The sequence below is a fragment of the Perognathus longimembris genome, chromosome 28 (genome assembly GCF_023159225.1).
Source record: "Perognathus longimembris pacificus isolate PPM17 chromosome 28, ASM2315922v1, whole genome shotgun sequence".
NCBI lineage: Eukaryota > Metazoa > Chordata > Mammalia > Rodentia > Heteromyidae > Perognathus > Perognathus longimembris.
This window is the reverse complement of record NC_063188.1, coordinates 94,092,588-94,116,429: the sequence shown is the minus strand read 5'-3', so window position 1 is coordinate 94,116,429 and position 23,842 is coordinate 94,092,588. Positions and strand designations below refer to the sequence as shown.

The 23,842-nt window shown below is 36.4% G+C and overlaps 2 protein-coding genes across 2 annotated transcripts in view; one reads left to right on the top strand and one right to left on the bottom strand.

Moving 5' to 3' along the window:
- LOC125343209 (zinc finger protein 501-like) overlaps positions 1-16,831 on the bottom strand; it is a 91,860-nt gene extending 75,029 nt beyond the window's left edge. Inside the window, exons 1-3 of the mRNA XM_048335474.1 lie at positions 16,827-16,831; positions 9,900-9,985; positions 9,408-9,576 (exon numbers count right to left, since the gene is read on the bottom strand). Coding sequence (XP_048191431.1) covers positions 9,408-9,576; positions 9,900-9,985; positions 16,827-16,831 — 260 coding nt within the window. The remainder of the gene's footprint in view (positions 1-9,407; positions 9,577-9,899; positions 9,986-16,826) is intronic.
- Positions 9,441-23,842, top strand: part of Mageb2 (MAGE family member B2) — a 43,854-nt gene continuing 29,452 nt past the window's right edge. The window contains exon 1 of the mRNA XM_048336236.1: positions 9,441-9,567. The gene's annotated coding sequence lies outside the window, so the exon portion shown is untranslated. The remainder of the gene's footprint in view (positions 9,568-23,842) is intronic.

The following is a 23,842-nucleotide window of genomic DNA, read 5'->3' as shown; positions in this document are numbered from 1 at the left end:
TCACAGGCTCCTTCCTATTCTACAGTCCTCTTACCTACACAATGAGAACATTGTTCCGTAGCGGCTAGAATGTCTATAAAGATTAAATGGAATGGGAATAGAAGGAGAGAACATACCTGCTAAATGTGCTTTGGTTTGACATTTATTCTGCCTATGGATTTTGTTCTTTTATTTTCAATCTAGAGGAAGATGACTCTGATTGAGTGATTTATTAGTTTCAAATGCATCACAGTCTTTTATAGTTTTGCTATTTGATGGGTGATGCCCGGAACATAAGCAGCATCATTGTTTGGGAGTGTGTAATGAATGCAGAATCTCAGGCTCTACTCCAGACTTATGGAAACAGAATGTGCATTTTAACAAGATCCTCAGATGGCAGTACAGAATTAAGTTTGGAAGTCACAGTTTAACAAGATATCCATTTGTTAGAAGACTTTGAAAGAGAGTAACACATATTCTGTAACCTCTGGTGTCATTTCTTCCTGCTCATTTTCCTTTGTTTCAATCCCTCAATTCTGTTTTACTATGAAAATAATTGAACCAGAGAAGAAAATAATAGAATGACTAGGTGAGATAGCTTCAACTGTGATTGTGAAGCAGTTTTATACTAGGGCAAGGATTTGTCTATGAACTGCCATGTGCCTTTGTGTTGTCACTCATTAGTTGTCTCTCCCATGAATAACACCTTCAAAGTAGAGGCCTTCTTATCCACCCTACCCATCTGTTCTTTTACTGGCTGCTACTGTCACAGGTATTTAAAAAAGGCACTGTGCTAAGAACAGTGTCTAGATCTCTGCTCATTAATATCCAGGGAAGCCTTAGCTCTGCAGATTCTTTTAGTGATTTCTCAGAGGTAAAAGTGAAATGTGGAAAAATATTTAAGCAATGCAGTTATAACTTTTAATAAGTATTGAGAGCTACACCATTTTTAAGTAGACAGAATAAAGTTGAGTCTGTTTTAACAAATGTCAATTTAATAATCAAACAATAAAACTTGAATCTCTCATGGGCAAAAGTTTGGGATTTTAATTTTGTATTTTAAAAATTTTTTGTTTAGCGATCTATTCGGAACAAAGGGAGCTTGCCACCATAAACACTAGTGAAGTTTTGGCAATAAGGTTAAGTTTACTTATTGCTAATGAAAGGAAGATAAATCTACCTTATTTCCTCCCAAGATATATAGCCTTTGCTAAATATCAAGAGAATTATCTTGTCAATGCTCAGAAAGAGATTTACAAGTTATCCCAAATAGATTAGCCTCTCCTGAGCATCAAGATATGTACTGAGGCATGAATGTATGGGGTACCTATCAGGGAAGTGTTTCCTGACAAAGCCCGCAGCTTCTTAAAAATTACTCTATTTGCTTCATTAAAATTCTCTTTTAAATGGCAAATGGCCCTTTAAACTCAACATCTAAGCTTTTTGATTTATGAAAAGCCAGATGTTAGTGGAGTTTGATTTAAATGTCTTTGGAGGTATCTGGTTTTGTTTTTTGTTGTCATAGTATATAGTATGCTTATGTTGAGGCCTCTCACACATTTGAATATTTGTGTGTCCCATGGAGATAAAGTTGAGGGAATTGCTGCTCTTTACTGCATGCTAACAGGCTCAATTTTTCAATTTGTAATTAAATAGCCCACAGTCATCTTAACAGGCTGCTGGAACTGGTGCTATTCAAGCAAACCTTGAGGAAGTTATGGCAAATAAAGGCTAAGAAGACGGTCACCTGAGAAATTAAGATGATTAAATAGTCATACCCACCAGGGCTCTTAGAATGCAGTTAGTAGTGATTGTGAGCATTGAAAGAAACACAGATCCGGTCATTGTTAAATAATATCAAGGTTGAATAATCAATTCTGCTCTTATGATCTGGGTACAACATTCAGAAAAGGAGATTAATGAATATTTTCAAAATGGCCAAAGGCAGAAGAAAATATAATTTCTTTTCTTTTTCCTTCCTTCTCTCTCCTTTCCTCCCTCCCTCTCCCTTGTTGCATTTTTCTTTCCTTCCTCTCAATCCCTTCCTCCTCTCCCTTCCTTTTTTTTCTTTCTTTCCTTCATCCCTCTCCCTTTCTCCTCTCCTTTTCTTTTTCCTTATGTTCTTCTTTCTTTTTTACTTTCTTCCTTTTGATTTGAGTAGCAGAGCTTGAACTTAGGGCCTTTGAGTATGCTTTCCTTCTGATGTGTCTAATGCTAAACATCTACATTTTAGTATTTATTTTGCGAGGAGTTCATCAGCCTTCCTAAGTTTATAGACTGATGTTGTCTCTCTGTTCTGAAAGATGTTCAATATTTATGTTTTCAAGTACTGGCCCACCACATTATCTTCTTTCTTTCATATGTAGTGATTAAAGTATGTTAAGCCTTCACAGACAACTTTGCATATCTCTTAAACTCCCTTTCATATCATACGTTTAATTAAAATTCTATTCGTTAAAGCATGATGAATCTACATAATTTATTCTGAATGAACTATAACTGACTGATTTTTCTTTAGTGATATCTGCTGGTAAACATTCATGTTATTCTTAAACTTCTTTTATTTTTATACCTAAAATGTTGTATTTGATTGTTTTTATTCATTGTTAAAATATCTGTACATTTTTATATTTTCCAAACTATGTTTTTGTAAAAATCTAATGAGCATAATAAACATTCTGTTTATCTCTAAGACACAAGCATCAAGCCAATTTACAATTGTAACATTAAACAACTAAATTACTGAAAAAATATGTGAGACATAACCTTTTGAGTACTAGAAAGCAGGCAGCACAAAAATGTGATTTCTGGGGCTGGGGATATGGCCTAGTGGCAAGAGAGCTTGCCTCGTATACATGAGGCCCTGGGTTCGATTCCCCAGCACCACATATACAGAAAACGGCCAGAAGTGGCACTGTAGCTCAAGTGGCAGAGTGCTAGCCTTGAGCAAAAAGAAGCCAGGGACAGTGCTCAAGCCCTGAGTCCAAGGCCCAGGACTGGCCGCTAAAAAAAAAAAAAAAAAAAAAAAAATGCGATTTTTAAGAAAAGGGAAATAAATAAGGTGGTCCAAACTTACTGGTTGAAAAGAATTTCAAGGCTGCAATTGAAGGGGGAAGAAAAGAAGCCAAACACGGCCTCTGCTCTAGCTCAGCAGCAGAGACAGATGTAGAAATCCAGAGAGGTCAAAGTAGCTGGAATTTATAGGACATGATAACAGAAAGTACTACAACGATTACAATTCCAGTAAATCTAAGGAGTGCTCCCTGCCAGTTTTCATCTGAATACCAATGAGCCCATATGTAAGAGAATCTACCTAAGACCAGGGGAAGAATCATTAGAAAGGACATGTGGATCAATGCTCAAAGCTCAAACAGGTCCTAAAACTTATGTGCCCATGAGCTCAATGAAAATAAAGGTCACCATTCCCAGGATATCAGGGGATGTACTTGTGATACTTTAGAAACTAAGTATTGGAGAAAAAAAAAAGTTCTATGTATTAAGCAATTGGGTTGTTAAGATCCCATGTTAAGGGCTGGGGATATAGCCTAGTGGCAAGAGTGCCTGCCTCGGATACACGAGGCCCTAGGTTCGATTCCCCAGCACCACATATACAGAAAACGGCCAGAAGCGGCGCTGTGGCTCAAGTGGCAGAGTGCTAGCCTTGAGCGGGAAGAAGCCAGGGACAGTGCTCAGGCCCTGAGTCCAAGGCCCAGGACTGGCCAAAAAAAAAAAAAAAAAAAAGATCCCATGTTAAGAATATCATAGACATATTCTAGTTCTTACATATGAGGGAAACCATACAATCTTCGACCAGGGGAAGGGAAAGGGAATCACAGAAACAGCAGGTCAAAGGACAAACTAATACAACAATGATGCTCACTTAACAATAGGTTGGATATCAACCTTATAACTTGACGGGGAAGGGAAGTAGGGAGGGGTAAGCAGGAGAAAATGAAGGATGGGGTAACATTGTCTAAAAACAAATGTAATTATTACTTTACTTATGTAACTGTAATCCCCCTGCTCATCACCTTTTCAATAAAAGATAAAAAAAAAGTCCTAAACCAAACATCAACCTACTTCTACCTAACAACATTTAAAAACAAGCCTTTAAAAAATGAATGCTTTTAAAATAATTTAACTGTACTCCAAAAAGAAAGAAATCTCAAGAATATCTGTAGGAATGCTAAAAATAGCCATTTCTTAAGAAGGTAAGATCATAATAACTTTAATCCAATAAAAATACGAGGCATGAAAAGATTAAAAAATATGGCTTATAATAAGGAGAACAGTTTTCAATATAATCACAAGCAGAAATGACACAGACTCAAAGATAGAAGCAGGAGGAGCTCCAGTTTGGGGTCAGCCTGGAATATATTACATATACCAGTGAGATACATACATACATACATACATACATACATACATACATACATACATACATACATAGGTAGTTAGAAAAATACATGATAAAATTGGCAGATGAGAACAAAAGTAATTATAACTATATCTCATATAAGGTAAAAGATTTCAGAAGGTAAAAAAGACATTACCATATTAAAGAGAGACAGAATATAGAATTGTTAAGACTAAATTGAACAAATAGAGATGGGAACTTCTGATATGAACTTGGTGAAATTAGGAGATTTTGTAGTCACTCTTTTTTTGCCAGTCCTGTGGCTTGACCTCAGGGTCTGAGCATTGTTCCTGGCTTCATTTTGCTCAAGGCTAGCACTTTACCACTTGAGCCACAGCACCACTTCCAGCTTTTTTTATATATGGGGTGCTGAGGAATTGAACCCAGGGCTTCATGTATGTGAGACAAGCACTCAACCACTAGGCCATATTCCTAACCCCTGTAGTCACTCCTTTTAGAATAAAAAAATTAGTGATCCTGAAGACACAGCAAAAAAAAAGTAAATACTGTCTGATCATAAGGAAAAAAAATAAAAACTTTCTTAAAGGCGTTACAATGGCAAATCGCAAGTATATGTGTCATTGAAGTCCCAGATGACAAGAAAAAGGGTGGGGAGAACATTTTACTAAGTAATGGCAAGTTATTTTCTAAATTTTATATAGGATCCAAATTCACAATGAGTCTCAGGGATACTAATTATAAATAACAGTAAGAAACATCACAAATAAAATTGTTTGAAATAATTCATGATCTCAAAATATTGATAGCATTCAGAGAAAAAAAAGACACATAGGTACACATGAACCAGGAATAGTGGTACAGTTTTCATCGAACAGTGTAAGCCACAAAATATTGGAGCCATGTCCTTAAAAATATGAATGAAAAAAATTAAATCAACTATTGCACTGGGATGACACGCTACCTTACAACCTACCCTGAGGGTCCCTGTTTAATACAGAAAGAATATGTACTATATTTCCTAAGATGAGCATCACATTTTATGAGAGTATTTTTGTTCCCTTTTTCATACTGATTCATTAATAGTTCAAGTTAGCCTATATCAATAGTGCCTAGAACAAAAGGATATTCAGTGCTTTGCTTACCTCTGGATTCCCACAGATTTTAGATGTATGTCTGGTTATTTTGTATTTCTGGATAGCACTTGATGCATTCAGTGTGTCTACAGTGAGAGATGATGTGAACAACCATTCCATGATGCTGATATCATTCTGATAAAGGAGTTAGGGATTTTCTTGGTTATTTTCTATTTGGTTACAAAATGTTACCAATGTATCATTATTTAAAGCCCACAGTTTATCTGCTTACTCATATTTAGAATATACACAGAAAGTAGGCTATACTGTATAGAAGGCACAATATATGGAAAGCAAGAGCTAACATAGGTGCTACTCTCCATACCTCTGTAATGTATAAATAAACTCTACATTGTTCATGTTGTCAATTAGTAATCTCACCAACTATGTAGTGGAAATAACAATCTGACATGGAGGGAGGGCATATTATCAATAATAAAACTAAAACATCACCAGACTTAATTTAGTCCTCCTTTTAAAATTTAACTAGAATTTCCAATGTTTTCTATTAACCTTAGTTGATCTTATTGTTTAAAACTGCACAATATTCAATTGTTTTTGAAGTAAAAATATTGGAATTTTTATATGAATGAATTGACATAATTCATTCCATTTCAAAGGCCACTGAGTAAATCAAAGGAGCAGAAAATTGAGAGGCAAAACTTTGAGCCCATTAGCTACCCTTGTAGCTTTGAAGCTAATTTTTTTTCATATCTGCAACTCTGGACTGTTGACAGATTCAAAAAACATGTCTTTCCTAAAATGCTAATTAAATTGTGGCAAATCAATATTACTCAATGGATAAGATGGTAGTCTTAGGAATCAATCAACTGTGGGGTCAAATTTATCTATTAGATGAATCAACTTAGTGAAATTCCAAAAACATTATGGGCCCCAATTCATGAAGCAGGGACAATAATAATATTTAGGGGCTGGGGATATGGCCTAGTGGCAAGAGTGCTTGCCTTGTATACATGAGGCCCTGGGTTCGATTCCCCAGAACCACATATACAGAAAAAAAATGGCCAGAAGTGGCGCTGTGGCTCAAGTGGCAGAGTGCTAGCCTTGAGCAAAAAGAAGCCAGGGACAGTGCTCAGGCCCTGAGTTCAAGGCCCAGGACTGGCCAAAAATAATAATAATAATAATATTTATACCTTTGTGTTGCAATAAAATTAAAGGCCACAGGGCACCAGTGGCTCGTGCCTGTAAGCCTAGCTATTTAGGATACTGAGCTTTAAGGATCAAGGTTAGAAGTCAGCCTGAGCAGGCAAGTACATGAGATTCTTAGCTCCAGTTAACCACCAAAAAGCCAGAAGTGAGGCTGGGAATATGGCCTAGTGGCAAGAGTGCTTGCCTCCTACACATGAAGCTCTGGGTTCGATTCCCCAGCACCACATATATGGAAAATGGCCAGAAGGGGCGCTGTGGCTCAGGTGGCAGAGTGCTAGCCTTGAGCGGGAAGAAGCCAGGGAAGGTGCTCAAGCCCTGATTCCAAGGCCCAGGACTGGCCAAAAAAAAAAAAAGCCAGAAGTGGAGCTGTGGCGCAAGGGGTACAGTGCTAGCTTTAAGCAAAAACAACAATAACAACAACAAAAAAACAGGGCCTTGAGTTCAACTAAATACTACCTCAGTTTATAAAACTGTTACAAAAATGCCTGGCACCTTGTAAGAAAATACATATTCACTTTTTTATTATACCAGGACTTCATTAACAATCAACAAGTTTCCTCCACTCATTATCTCCACGTAGACAGAATAAAGCAAATGCAAGTAAATGAACTAATAAACTAGAAGCCAAACATTACTGAAAAGAATAAACATCTGTAACCCTAGTCATAATGGGCAAAACGTTCAGACTTAAAAGCAAACAGAAGATTCTAGCTGATCATTAATTGTTATGGTAGAAAATGGCCATGCAGAAGAATTCATTTGTGTCATGCATTTTGTTGTTTGGAGAAAGCAGTCCTGCCATGAAATCCAAGCTGGTCTTGAATTAATAATCTTGTCTCAGTCTCCAGAATAATTAGGATTGTAAGTACGTAGCACTGCTTCCTGGTTCATACAGGAAAGAAGAATCTACCTGAAACATCTCTACTTGTTCCAGCTGGAAAATCAAGCAGCTATTTTAGTTACTTGGAGTTTTTTTTTTCAGTAACGCACTTCATTTCACCAATGTAGTAGAAATGTGGTGCACTGAATTGTTCAAATCCTCTATGCTCTTTCTCCACATGGCTTCTGCTCCAAGGAAAATGTGGCATAAGGGGCTCACAGCCAGAGTTACTATCAAAAGCTAGGCAAGCAGAGAAATATTTATGCTGCTATAGCATTTTGCAATTATAGAATACAATTGCACCTTTAGGCCAAATGTTAAATCCTATGATTTGAAACGTGCACCCCAATTATGCATTCCACTATGCATATCTTTGTAGGGTTCTGTGCTGTCTTAGAGGTTCCTATATTGTCTTGGTTTGTGGTTCTCTTAAATTTTTCATAATAGTTTAGCCATTTGACCAAAAGAAATACCTAATAGTTCTGTTCATTAAATCTAAACAAATGAATCAGTACTTATATCCTAATAACTGGCTTTATGGGAAAATATTACTCCAACAAAAACATCATTTAATTCAGTTTGTGGATCCTGGGAATCTGCTTAACAGTTTATATGAGGAGGTTATTTCTGTGCTTGGTACTAAAGCTATAAGTCTTCAGAAAATCAATCAAAAAGGAAAATATTGACAGAAGCAAGGACAACAATGAAATCTGCAAAGCTGACCTAGAACTAATTGGAACATACTAGATTATACTTGGATCGCTCACCATCTCGTTTCTCCCTTCTATAATGACTGGACACGCGGATATGGATTATCATAATGATAAACACTCATGTGGACTGAGAAAAGTTGAAGGACTAGCTGAAAGGACTCTAGGCCCATACCAACCCATACCAAATACTACCAACCCCATAAATGCCAACCCATACCAACCCCACACACTCACAGAGCAGCTTAATTGAATATAACAGAGCTTCACGTTATATATCAACCTTAAAGCATAAAATGAACATGGTAGCTGCTTACGTTCTATTTTCCTAATCCTGTTTGGGGAGTAAAAGCTTATAGGTTTTGTGTTTACAAATCATAGCTGGCTATTTGTTAGTATCTCTAAATCAGGCTCCAACTTAGGCTTGGGGTACTATTCTGGCAAGGAGTTGTACAACCAGTAGGCACCTGCAAGAGCCAAAGTCCAACATGGAGAAAGAGGGTCTGGGCCAAGAGCCTCCTCCAGAGTATCCTCAGCAGCCACAGTATGTATACTGGATGATGTAGCCAGAGCTGAGGTGGGCGTGCTACAGCGCAGGGGGACTCTGTGCCAGAGGCCTGGAGCTACTTGAGGTCACTAGGCAACAACAAATGCACTTGGGTTCATATGGCCTGCAGAACAGTCTTTGCTTATAGGCCCAACACACTGAAGGCCCACCTCCAGTTTACTTTTGAGTACTTGGCACATGCAGTCCCTTCCAAAATTGGTGTCCTGGGTCTGAATGCAGTGTAGGCAGCACAAATTCTCATACCTCAGCTTTTTCTACTATGTGATAGCCTTTAATGCAATATTTATAGAGTTGTCTACTTAGGATTTTCCACTTGAAAAAAATAGTCAAAGATATGGCAGGCTATCTGTCAGTGGGCCCTGAAGATGGGACCCACAAATTCCACTCCTGCCCTTCCTGAAGCCATGTGTCAGCTTTTCACACCTTCATAATTTATCCAGTGTTTGGCTTATTCAACTCCCTGCCACTTGGGGGAGCTTTCTAGCTTCTTTTGACTTCAAGCATTTCCCCTCAACAAGAATCTGTTCTCTAAGAGTATAATAGAAAGATCTGTGGTCCCTGCAGTAATTGGATTTTGGCCCAGCTTTACCGATTACTCTGTGACTTTGGAGAAGTCACTTTCCCTCTTTGATCCTCACTCTCATCATTCTTTAGCAGAACCAAAAAGGTGCCAGAAGATCCGGCCTCTAGTTGCTCAAATTGCCCTCTCCGGCAGTGCAGATCTGTGATCCTGACTCCAGCCAATTCAGGTAAGGCCACTGGAGAACAGAGGAAAAAACGCCATAAGCCCAGGTAACAAGGGCAAGGGCGCTCTCTCTCTTTCTCTCTCTCTCTCTCTCTCTCTCTCTCTCTCTCTCTCTCTCTCTCTCTCTCTCTCTCTCTCTCTCTCTCTCTCTCTCTCTCTGTGTTCTTTTGTCAATTTCTTTTGAGTGTATGTAGTTGTTGCTGTTTTCCGTTTGTTTTGTTTTTCGAGACAGTGTCACTAGATAAGCTGGTTGGCCTCCAACTCGGATCCTCCTGCTTTAGCCCTACAACTGCTAGGATTATAGGTGTGTACTACACAACCATAGTGGACTTTTACTTCTACATTCTTGGAATATTCCTGTTGTGGCCCACACTAAACTAGACCGATGCAGAGAAGGAAATTCCGGGAAGCCTAGTTCCAACCTGGTGAAGGTTACAAAACACACATCTACCAGAGCCTTTATAAGTACTTGTCCCACTGTCAGTTGTTTAGGTGCCAACCACTGCCCTTAGACAATATGTGCTTCTAGAAGGCAGGCACCAAATTGTATATATTCCTAATGCTTCATACAAGACCCAACACATAACCGGGACTTAGAGATGTTTGTCAAATGAGTAATGAATTGAAGAATGAATAGGAATGTTTGACAAGAAATGTACTCACAGCCTATGCATATAACTGTAACTCCTCTGTACATCACCTTGACAATTAAATTAAACTGAAAAAAGAATGAGTAGGACAATATGATTAATATCTCTAGTACACTGTAAATACTAAATATTTGTTGATGTAATAAGGTAATCAGCAAGAAGAATCTCCTGTTTTTTCCGAAGGCACATACGTAATCTATCCTCTTTAGAATGAGGTAAAACAATTTAAACTTACCAAATTTATCATTTACATACTGATACAATTTTTTCAAATTTAAAAATGGAGTCTTTATAGAGGTTATCTAATTTTATGATTTATCATTAATATTAAGGATTAGAAATATTAAATATCTCCTTAAGACGGAACTTCTAAAAAAATTACAAATCCAAGATTTAACTCAGAGTTTTAACCAGTTAAAAATGCCAAAGCTTTTACTGCCTTCATTATGTTGTAATGCTTCTCAATCTATAATTACTATACAAGAGTTTAAATATTTAGAATGAATTTTAGAGAAGCATATCAATTCCTTTCCAGGTGTTTCGAATTAACCTTATTCACAGTCATCTTTTATTCATTATTTGATTCAACAAATATTTATCAAGTGCATAATATATAACAGTCACTTCTCAAGAAGTCAGAGACACAGTAACAAACCAGACAAAGTCTCTAATTCTTATTGAGCTTCCATCCAATGGAGAAGACAAATATATAAAAAGAAATTTTAAAATAGAAAATGGTACAAGGTATCTCAAAAAAATCACAACTGAGGGATGAAAGGTGGTAGAGGGGATGGTCAAATTTGGGTCTGCAAATACGGAATAGCAATATAGTTCCAATAATTAGCCCTCTCCATTATAAAGAACAAAAATAAAGGCCATTCTAAATAATACTCTCATCTGTGCTCAGATCTTTTAAATCCGATATTATTTGATGTTGCTAAAACAACTAGCCACTCAAAATTTTAAGCTAGAAAAAAGCCAAGCTTTTTAATAACAATAATCATAATCATAATTCCCTTCGATCATATTAAAGTCTTGAAACTCACTCTGGTCTTCCAAGTCAGGAGATTTTTTTTACGCTTGAAATTCGAACTTTCCCATTGATCGTACCCCAAAATATGATATATTCTCTCTCTTTCTCTCTCTCTCGAAATTAGACTTTCTACTTCTGTTCCAAAAAGCAGACCCCTAAAAGGTTAGACATATTTTATTTTCCTTTCTTCTTAATGTTCCTAATATTAGTTAAAAAATATATGAATTAAACACTATTTTCATCATCAGTGGTTTTAAAAAGAGATCAGCAAGAAAAAATTTAAAACACAGCCCTGACACTATAGAAGAAATGAGTTTGAAGACAAGTTATATTAGTGTTGTTTACCAAAAAGGCAATAGAGAAGAGTGATCAAAACTCAAGGTGAGTTTTAAAGTCAAATTACCTCCACTCAAATCTCAGATCTTTTGGTGACTTGCTGTATGACTCAAGTTAATTACTAGTACTTTTGTGTTCCTCATATGTGAAGGGGCATCATGATTGTACATAACTCATGTTCATTCTAAAGACTAAATAAGATTGCTCTTGAGAAAATCTAAAAAAGAGCTAGAGAGAGCAGGATAAACAATGCCAAAGAAAGGTATGATTTTCAGGTGCAGTCCTGTTCTCAGTCTGATCTCAGAGATAGCTCAAGAGCATTAATTATACCTTAGCTTCTGTAAAACGAGGAAGTTGAGCTTTCACATCGATCTCATCAGTCAGTCATTGGAGATCACATGGACTGGGACATAAACTCTCAGGCATTCCACCTTTCTTCAGGCAATGCTTTGGAAAAGGTCATAGGTGAGAGCCATTAAAAACAAAACAGACAGAAGAGATACCATGAGGGAAAACAGTAGGCAAAAGAGGGGATCTCACTTAGCCCATTGTTAAAGAACTCTCCCTATTTTAATGATTTTATTCCAACCTCCCCTACACAACCCTAGCACTTCTTGTTTCTGGCTCAGTGTCAAGAAGGATAGTCCTTAGAAGTCCCTTGCTACAGTAAACAGCTTTCTAACTTAGTAGAAACCAGGGTTACCAGAAGGGGTTGGGGACAGGATAGACAAGGCCAAAGAAAGATTTTAAGGTGAAATCTCCCTCGCAGTCTGATTCCATGGGCAGTTTGGGAGCATTAATTATACCACAGAGTTCTAGCCTCCGCCTAAAACAATGTTGACATGCCTTGCAGATGCCTCCAAAGGCTAATTTCTGCTGCTGTGTTCACACAGAGCATGGAGTAGAATCATTGCTGGAATGTCATAAGCCTTGAAAAGACACTTTGCCACCATTCCTGAGAGATTCCAGCATCTTCCAGCAACTATGGCTGATTTTGTGGTGACCACATGGTCATTAGTCTGGCTTCCTTCTGATCCTGCTAACCTCAAACACAGAAATGGCCACTTGTCTGGATTCTTGTTTAAGTCGCTTCCCAATACTTCTGTCTAAATAATAATCTCATTCCACTCTACTAGTTTTACTAAAGAAGAAATTGCCTTTGTCCTTTCTAATTAAAAATTTAAAAGCTCTGTCTCTTTCTCTAATGTTCCTGCCATTCCACATGGAATGGCATCATCAATTCCTCAGGATACCAAAATCTGTCACCCATGCCTTCTGTTTCACAGTTGGAATCTGTCTTATAAGTTGACTATGCTTCTTGTTTAGAAAATATTCCAGAACTGACAAACTTGTGCCGAAAATGTATCATTATTTTTGTGTATATTGTATCTATGGTTTTTAATTGCATATATTATGCAAGATTCAGTGAGGTTTTCCCACCGTATCATCTTTCTCAAGCATAAAATCAGAGATTTTTTTTCTTCTGACAGTATATAAGAAGGAAAGAAGCTGTTCTGCAATGGAAATTCATTGTGTAATTAAAAATAACTGATGTGCTATTGCATATGAAACTTTGTTTGAATCTAGACTCCGGTCAGAAATGGGTATCGATGGGTAAATTCATGAACTTAGATATAGTAGATCATAATAATTTTCCCTTTCTACTTTGTTGGTCATTTACATTTAGTGAAAATGCTATTTTATTTTAAACTAATACATAAAACATAATCATTATACATATTATTAGAGGAATAAGAGCCATGTTGTGTTGTGGGGGGTGGGTGAACTGAAAGGACAAAAGAAGGTAAATATGGTCCACGCATTTTATACGTGTGTATGAGAACAGAACAATAAAATATATTAAAATTATAATAATTGTGAGGGGGATTATAGAGAATGATAGAGTGGGTGAATTTGACTATTGTACATTGTATGCATTCATGGAAATGTCACAGTAAAGCCCCTATGCTAATAAAATGTTTTTAAAATTGTATATTAGGTACCATGTAATGTTTCAATACATGTATATATTGTATAAGGTTAAATCAGTTCAATAATATTTATCTTCTCATATATTAATCATTTTTATGATGATGTTGATGATTTATTGTAATATTTATTGCATTCCTACTAAAATGTGATAAGTAACTAGAACTGCCATTAGATATTAAAATGTAATAGGAAAGACAGACACGTAAAGAAATAATTATAGGGGCTGGGGATATAGCCTAGTGGCAAGAGTGCCTGCCTCGGTATACCCGAGGCCCTAGGTTCGATTCCCCAGCACCACATATACAGAAAACGGCCAGAAGCGGCGCTGTGGCTCAAGTGGCAGAGTGCTAGCCTTGAGCAAAAAGAAGCCAGGGACAGGCTCAGGCCCCGAGTCCAAGGCCCCAGGACTGGCCAAAAAAAAAAAAAAAAAAGAAAGAAATAATTATAATACAATGATAAAAGTACTACATGAAAATAATGTACAAAGAAAAGAAGTAAAGCACTGAATACTAACAACTACCTTTTTCTTGGATTTAACATGCTCTGTTCACTTAGTAAACTAATCCTTGATCCTGGTTCAGTTCAGCTCAACTAGATTCTTCATCTTTGTGACTATTGCACAATCCTGGATTTTCTTTTTTTTTTAATTTTTTTTTTTTTTTGCCAGTCCTGGGCCTTGGACTCAGGGCCTGAGCACTGTCCCTGGCTTCCTTTTGCTCAAGGCTAGCACTCTGCCACTTGAGCCACAGCACCACTTCTGGCCGTTTTCTGTATATGTGGTGCTGGGGAATCGAACCCAGGGCCTCATGTATACAAGGCAAGCACTCTTGCCACTAGGCCATATCCCCAGCCCCCCTGGATTTTCTTATCTCTCTATATTTCTGACTAAACAATAAACTCTTAGAATATAAATTTTTTTGATTGGCTTTGTAGCCAAAGCATCTATTTTAATGTTGGTATAAATTGGTCTTTAATAAGTATTTGTTAATTGAATAGGTAAATCAATAAATGAACTAAGTCAAAGACACTGTGGGAAGAATTTTTGTGAAGTCTTTATATAGAAATTTATCTTGAGGCTGCTATGGATTTCATATTGTCCACTTAAAATTCTGAAATTCCAAGTGCTGTTTTGTCCTGAACTCCAACCATTGAAGATTTGACAAACATGTCTCAGTTTGTCCACGATGCTAAGGCTCTTTAGGGACAGAGAACCTTTCATAACAACTTAAAGATGTACTGAAAGAATAGAATATTTTCTATACCAAGAAATGTGCCTTTAAGCACTTGTTGGATCCAATTCTGGCAATGTTTGGCACTAAAAAGTCATTATTTGCTGTCCCTGCAGTGTCATTAGATAACTGCTGCCTCAGCCTTTTACAAGCAATTACAGTGAGTTTTAAAAATCAAATAGCAATGCAAGGCAAGGGTGTGCTTCTCCTGCTTCCTTAATGCAACTTGACTTCTGGCTTTAGAACTTTTGAATCCTTTTTATGTGACACTGATGAATGCTCTAAAGATTATTTGGAAATAATGGTGCTCTATTGTTGATTTTCAAGTATTCAAATATTTTACCTCTTTGAAATATAGTCTACATTTTCAGCCTCGTGTTAGAAATTAGCTCTAGTAACTTAAGTATTCCCAACATAGGGGTTAACTCTACAGATAATCATCCTATCCCACTAACTTCAATAAAGTATATTTGCCCCAAATGCCTCTTTTACATGGATCTAGAAAAGCGTTAATTTGGAAGACAGATGCTTTCCTGAAATTTTTACTTAATGACTCTAAAGGGAAAACTTAGGCTGAAAAAATCAGATGTCTTTTTTTTTCCTTTTTCCTCAAAAGTAATCAGGATGTGAGTTCTAAAAGTTTGGGGGCTCAATACTCTCAACTAAAAAAAAATGGCCTATCTTGTGTTCATTTGTAAGAAATAACTATGACATGGTGTTTTGTCCCAGGATGCTGCTCCTGCTTAGTACAAAATCAAAGGAAGAAGAAAATCAGCTAGTTTAGTCTCCCTTCATTCTCCTTTCTCAATTCAGTCATTTCTCCTCTTCTCTTTCTCTCTTATCTTAAGCACCATCATTTGACCCTACTGCCCTTTCCTGCTACTAAGCTTGCTATTTGTGAAGAAGCCTCTTTGACTTCTTTCAATTCTTGTTTTTTCAGAAGAACATCAAAATGTTCCAAACAAATAGTGGTGGAACTTTCCTAAGAAGTTAAATTTGATCATTCCCTTGGTGAAAGTGACCTGCTGCGAGTGTGTAACAAGCTTCTAGGGCATCCCCTACATAATAGAGTTCAAAGCTATTGGAAAAATAAGGAAAGATCCAAAACTTGTGCTGAGAGACTTAAGAGTTATTTAGGAACAGCTAGTGGAGTCACATGGGATTTAAAAATATAATTAGAACTTTTCTTCTAAATATCTAAGAAGCATAGATTGAAATGTATACCTCAGGATCTGTAAAATGGTCTGGTGTTTTTTGTGAAGGGAAACTTAATCACACAAATAGAGAAGAATAAATTCAGTGCAAATAGTCCTCATTTTTAAGTAGACACATAGACTGTAGCATATTTGACTGAAAGAAACAAAATACATTGTTTACATTTGTGGCTTGGCTCTAAAAAGAAAGAAACTAGTCTAAGAAGTTTTTGTATGCTTAGACATCAGTGGCTGACACCTATAATATTAGCTCCTCAGCAGGCTAAGATCTGAGGATCTCTTTTCAGAACAAGCCTGGGCAAAAAAGTGTGTGAGACTCTTATCTCCAATGAACTACCTAAAAAAAAGGCAGAATGGAGCTGTGACTCAAGTTGCAGAGCACTAGCCTTGAGCAAAAGTATCTCAAGGACAGTGCCCAGGCCCTAAATTCAAGCCCCAGGACCAGCAAACACACCCAAAAAGACATTTTCATATAAATTTTCTTCTGAGAGAAGGAGAGCTTTTATAGTCCAAAATAATCTACCCATACCCCCCTCCCCCAATAATCAGGTATAAGGGCTTTCTAGCTGAAGAAGTGTAATATAAAAGCTATGGACAGTTGTTTTGAGCACTGTATCTTTCTATTTGCCTCAACTACTCAGTTCTTCTTATTAAACATCTCTCTAAATACCGGGCAGTAGTCATCTGTGAAGAAGGCAGGGAACTTGAAGTAAAAATAAACAAATTATTTCATAATCAGCCTGTTAAGAAATCATCTTTCCTTTACGTAGTCTCCCTATGCATGTGACTTCTATTTCTTCACCTCTTACGCCATCCACCCCTACCAAGTCCTTATACAACTGACAAAATCTAACTTACCAGTGTACTGTATCATTATAGCAAGGCAGACCCCTTAACGACCTCTTGGAAAAAAGTTCGTAAAGGTTATTATTGTGTGTTTTTTTATTTATTTATCTAAGTTCCTTAAATGGCTATTATTCATTCTTGAAACATCATCTTTTTGTGATAACTTTCCTTTCTTGGCCAACAAAAACATATTCTCTCTTCTATTTATTCAAGTGTCTCTCTTTTCTTCTACCTTTTAACTCCAGATATTCCAAAATAATTCTTGAACTTCCTCATACACATCATCCATTATACACAATTCCTCAAAGATTCAATCATTCTGAAGAGATGTGCTCTTCTTGTTGAGGATTGCCAAAGTGCCTAAGTCACTTTCCTTACATCTTGTATTTTCAACCAGTCAGATTGATGCCTAGTTTATTAAACAACTCTACATCAAAAAATCCTAAAAAGAAATGGCCTTTTTGCTTACAACCTGAATCCCCATTCCTAAACCTTGAGCATCTAAAAATAGCACCACCTTTTCCATAATCTCCAAATCAAGCCACCAAAACTACTCCACACACACTATTTTTTTCATTGATAGTTTTCAAGCACTATTCAAACCTTACTTGCTTCTTCCGTGATATATCTTCTGTTTCATTATGATTCAACTAAGACTTTATCTTGTTGTTTGAGAATCCACTAGGTACCAGATGATTTTCTAGGTGCTATGGGAGATGAAAACTCAAGGATGACTTTCTAGAGCTTGTAAGACACCTTAAGTCACTTCTGAGTAATCTACTCTTCCTTCCTAAAACACTTCAGCATGCTGAAAACTATGAAAAACTGATACCAGAACGAAATTAATGAAAAGAGCATGACTATTCTATATACAAATTATATACACAGTTTTGCAGCCCACTGTAAGGAAAGCATTGAGAATCTTAGCATTCATGCCCGCTAAGGTCTTGTTCTTTCAACATCCATATACTACTTCAGGTATTTTAACTGACCTATTGGATAGCCTGCTGTTTGTATATTGTTACCATAAATTTTTAAAATGTAATATCCCGTCCTGTGTGTAAACTATGTCACATAGTTGAGTGGAAAAGAAGACAACAAATCACTCACGCCTAGTTTTCGAGGTTTAGGCAGTTACAGTTCTCAGGCAAAACTGCTGCCAAAGCAAAACCCTAGTCTTAAAATCCAATGGATTTGTTTGCATTTCTTCTGCCATTAATTAATTCCTGAAATTATCAATTTTATGTTCTCTGTCTTTTTTTGTATCAGTCCTGGGGCTTGAACTGGGGGTCAGGGAACTCTCCCTGAGATATTTTACTCAAAGCTAGCACTCTACCACTTGCACCACAGCTCCACTTCCAGTTATTTTGTGGTTAATTGGGGAGAAAGAGTCTCACAGACTTTCCTGCCCAGGCTGGCTTCGAACTAAGTAGCTAGAATCACAGGTTTAAGCCACTGGTTCCTGGCTTATATTCTCTTTCTAAAAACAAGAAATCTAATTATTTTAAGTCTACAAATGTCTAATGCAAAAAAAAAGAGTTTTTGAAATATAATTGTGGCTGTCTGCATCCTAAGTGCTAAAAAATAATTGTAAATAAAGTACACAAGAGAGACAATAGAACCACATTCTTGGTTAGATATTCTGTTTAACCTAAAAGGTTAACCAATTGACTAATAAAATGAAGTAAGTACAGTTAACTATCTTTAAAATACTTCCCTTTCTCTCACATATTACTGCCTGGTTTGCAATTTTATATAATAAATATTGTTTTCCAACTCTGTTGAGAAAATAGAAATTCAGCCTTCTTTCTTGTATTCGTCCCTGTAACTCTTAGGGTAGTGTTGGGAGGGGTGGTGGCTGAGTTACTGAGGAGAATTATAAGGGTATGGTGACATCTACAGGCAGCACGTATATTATTAATAGAATATGGTTACCATCTGCTGAGGAACCACCAAGTCTCTTTGCCTTATACTCAAACGTGACTTGTTTTGGGTAACAACAGGAAAGGTTGGATCAATTAAGCTAGAAAAGCTGACCTAAGAGATATTGCTAAAATTGAAATCCATGTAATAAATAGGCCTTTGCTTCATCTAGTTTGTTATATTTCACTTATCTTCATTTTAGAAATTGGAATCACAATTAGATTGGCAGTTTATTTTAAAAAACTATAAAAGGAATTCATACACACTTGATGAAAGAAATTTATAAAAATTACAGAGACTGGATATGTGAATTAGAAATGCAAAGTGTTTCTTTTTATTTTTGAAGGCACTAGAGAGAACCCAGGGAGTCTTGCAAACTATATGCATATTTTTAACACTAAGCTCCCCAGAAAGCCTTTTTTTTGCTGAAATAAAGCCTTGCTGGAAGTTGTCTCCAACATTTACAACTCATATCACTTTGCCAGAAGTTATATCTTCACTTTCTTCATAGCAAGAATGGGTAGAGTACTAACACCAAGGGCTAGACAATAAAATCTACTAGAATTGTGCTCTCCTTGATGTCAGTGATGGTCAAGTGTATGTAATACCCACCAAATTGGATTAATAAATACTCAACAAAGAGGTGAGGTGGATTTCTAGAGAAATCCATGAGAGTGTCTCTGGAAGACATAACCACTGAATTAGTAATTAAGTAAAGAAGGTCCACCATAATCTTTGTGGGCAGTCACCATACAACCCATTCAGGGCTCCCATGGAATAAAAAGAAAGCGAAATTGTAAATTATCACCCTTTTCCAGAGTTAAGATATCCAAATTCTACAGCCATATATAAAAATATCAGGTTCTGGGGTTCTTAGAATCAGGGACTTATACTACTGAGTTCCATCCTACACTGTGCTAAGGGCTTAATTACTCCATCAGCTTTTCTAGTACTGTAGTTAGCAGAGGACTTCTTGGCCTCTGTAAATTTGTAATCAAATTCAAGCCAGACCCAAAGAAACACAGACCCTATGGTTTCCCTCATTGTTAATAATTAGTACATGTCTAGGATAGTCTTAGCAGAAGATCACAATAGCTCAAGAGCTATGTACATATTAACATATAAGATGATGCTAAGCAAAATGAACTCCAGGTTATGGAAATAAGTATTTTATTGTTGTTATTTTCAACATACCATGCGAAATTATGCCATTTTCTTTTCTCTTTCTTCCTTGTCTTTCTTTCCTAATGTTACTGCAACTCATTTTGGTACCCTGGATATTGTATATACATGTATTGGAACTAGAGAATGGAAGGGGTACATCAAAATGGAGAGACAAAGGGTAAAAGGAGAACCAACGCACCAGCAATACTTACAGAACTATATGCTGTAAACCAACTGTACAACTCGGGGGAGGAAATTGGGGAGGAGGGAAGATGGGAGAAAAATGAGGGAGGAGGTAAGAAGTTTGATAAGAAATGCATCCACTGCCTTATATATGAAACTGCAACCCCTCTGTACATCACTTTGACAATAAATTAATTAATTAATAAAAAAGTTCATATGTCTATATATCCTGAGAGTTCTGGTTCTCTGAAGAACCCTGACTAGTAGACCATCATTCATTTTGCTGTCTTGGCAAAAAGAAAGTAAATCAAAAGAAAGAATTTAACTCCTTGTAGGGTAAAATTATGTTATAAACCTTTGTATTTTTCACAGTGACTAGAGATTCTTAGTGAATGGCTGATTAAGAAAAACAAACTGTAAAAGTTACTTTACAGAACTCTTTATTCTAATGTCTATTCATTCAACAGAAGAGAATAACAATATATAGTCACATTAGGGATGTAGCAGTCAAGCTGTTCCTAGTATTTTTTTAATTTAATTTTATTGTCAAGGTGATGTACAGAGGGGTTACAGTTATATACGTAAATTAGTGAGTACATTTCTTGTCATATTTATTACCCTTTCCCTCATTTTTCATCCTCTTTTTCTCCTCTGCAACCACCCCAAGTTGTACAGTTAAATTCCACCATATTGTCTTGTAAGTATCACTGTTGCGTTGGTTCGCCTTTTATCATTTTTCTCACCATTTTGATGTTCCCCTTCACTTCCCTAATTCAGATAAATGTATATACAATACCCAGGGTACCAAAATCAAATACAGTGACAACAGGGGATTAAAACATAGGAAATGAAAAATTTTTAAATGAAAGAAAAATTTCACATAGTACCTTAAAAATAACAACACCACAGTTATTGAGCTATTGTGATTCTCTGTAAGGACTATCCTAGACATATACTAATTATTACCAATGAGCAAAATCATGGAATCTATGTTATTTTGGGTCCGGTTCACGTCACTTAATAGGATTTTTTCCCAAGTCTTTCCATTTCCTTACAAATGGAGCAATGTCACTCTTTCTGATGGAAGCATAGTATTCCATTGTGTATATATACCACATTTTCTCAATCCATTCATCTACTAAGGGGCATTTGGGTTGATTCCATATTTTGGCTATGGTAAATAATGCTGCAATGAACCTAGTTGTGCTAATAGGTATAGTACTCTTCGTATTTTTATTAGTATTCATGTTGTGCAGAGTGCTATCTAGACATACTATAAGGGGGAAAATTCAACTACTTAATTTATACGATTCCTTCAAGTCTTCTTTTTCATCCTTTACTCAAGAGTTATTTCATTTGAGCAAAATGAGTAAGCTTGCAGTAGTCACTGACAAGATTACATGGTTAGAGCAGTCTTGCCAATAGCCCTCTAAAGAATGGATGTTGATGAGGGTACCTCAATAGCAAGAGAATAAAGGGTGTTTTGCTAATTTGAAGCCTGTTCCCTGTTAGGGAACAGCACAGTTTAGAGGCTTCTATGGAGCAGATCACTGTTTGGGTGCTGCTACACCCAGAAAATCTTCAGCCTGTCAGCATTAGTCACAGAAGCAAAACCAACAACATAAAGGGGAAAGCTTTTAAGAGAGGAAAAAGGTCAGAGTCAGATCTACTCCACACTTTCCAGATCCAACCCAAATGTCAGGATTGTTACTAAAGCCTGACATGAAATTTTTTAAAAAGAGATGTGAACTAGACATGATAACACAGGCATTACACACCAGCTGAGGGTATAGTTAGAGAAGGAATCCAATGTGTAACTCCTCTGAACAAAAGTACTGTATATCAACACAAATACCAAGAAATGAAAATGTAATTTTTTCCTTTTGGGGGGGAAGTTGCCTAATGGGAGGAACACAGAAATGGAGGGAGAAAGAGTGAGCAAATGTAGTCATGATATTCATTGTATACTATGTAAAAATGAATTATGTAACCTGTTAGTATAGATGGGAGGTAGAAAATTGGGGAGAATAAAGGAAAGGGTGGCATTGTCAAGAAATGATGTACTCATAACCTGACTTATGGAATTACCCTCTTTATACAGCTAGTTAATGATAACAACAAAAAGGAAAAAGAGGGACTGGGAATATGGCTTAGTGGCAAGAGTGCTTGCTTCGTATACATGAAGCCCTGGGTTCGATTCCCCAGCACCACATATATAGAAAATGGCCAGAAGTGGCGCTGTGGCTCAAGTGGTAGAGTGCTAGCCTTGAGCAAAAAGAAGCCAGGGACAGTGCTCAGGCCCTGAGTCCAAGCCCCAGGACTGGCAAAAAAATAAAAAGAAAAAGGAAAAAGAAAAAGAAATAAAAAGATATGTGATTCAAACAACTCTAAATTAAACTTTAAACTACATTTTAATGAACAACTTTGGCTATAAATCTATGGAATTAATGCTAAATAATATTACTAGACTGTAAAGGGAGATCCAACGGAGTATGAAAGTAAATAATTACTAGACTAACTGCAGACATTTTGTCTTCAGATTCCATCAAACAGAAACATACAGATTTTGGTGGATATTATTCAATTCACAGACATAGTAGAAATTGACTTTTAACATACACTATACATAGTAAAATTGATGTACACATTGAGGTAGAGAAGACTAAACCTGGAAGTGAGTTTCCACATCATGCCATTGTCAGACCGTTGTAGTTTAAAATGGAAACAATAACTTTTACACTTCCATTAAAACTTGATTATTTGATCATGATTAATTCAAAGGGAATAAAAAACCTGAAATTTAGAGGTTTCTCCCTTTCTCTCCATTGCCAGAGGAAAATGATGGTGTCAATTTCTAGTGGGGTGTAGAAGATTTTCTAAGTCATTCAACATGACCAGAAAGTAAAAGTATAGTCTTCCAAAAGAGATGTATTGAGCTTCTTACTCCTACCTTGAATGTGTGAGGGATTGGGGATGGTGGTCCTTATCTCTATTTCTCCTTGCTTTGCTCTTTCCCAAATAAATCTTTGTTAAAATTAAAAATAAAACAGATGGCTGGCAGCCTAAATCTCAACAGTAGTAAGCTTGTAAGCTTGAAGTTAAATCAATGGTGTGCTGAGTAGTATCCTAAACATTGAGTTCCCCACAATCCCTTGATTTTAACTTCAGGAGCACCACCAGGTTCACAATGGAAAAACACTAAAAAATCTTATTAAACGTGGACTTGGCTATGAAGCTGTAACTCCTCTGTACATCACTTTGACAATAAATAAGTTATTATTCAAAAAACACAAAAAGTGGAGTTGGATTAGTTATGAACATATATTGTATACACTAGAGCTACCACTAAAAATTTAAGGTAAAACTGACATGATAATATAGGAAAGAATATGATTTACATAAAATGAAAACCCATGAAATAAAAAATATAATGTAAGACAAAAAGTGAACAAAGAAAAGGGCAAAAAATAGAAAAGTTCTAGATACTGTAAATATTATAATTATAAATTATAAATATTATAGTTATAGATACTGTAAATTTCAAATGGAAACAGAAAATATAGACTATAAAAGTAGATGGCAATATAAAACCCAACTAGTCATTTTCTATAAGAAACTCATTTTAAATACAAAAGTACAGATTTAAGGTAAAAGGATAGAGAAAGATGCAGCATGGAAACACTCATCAAAAGAAATCTGGAGTTGCTTT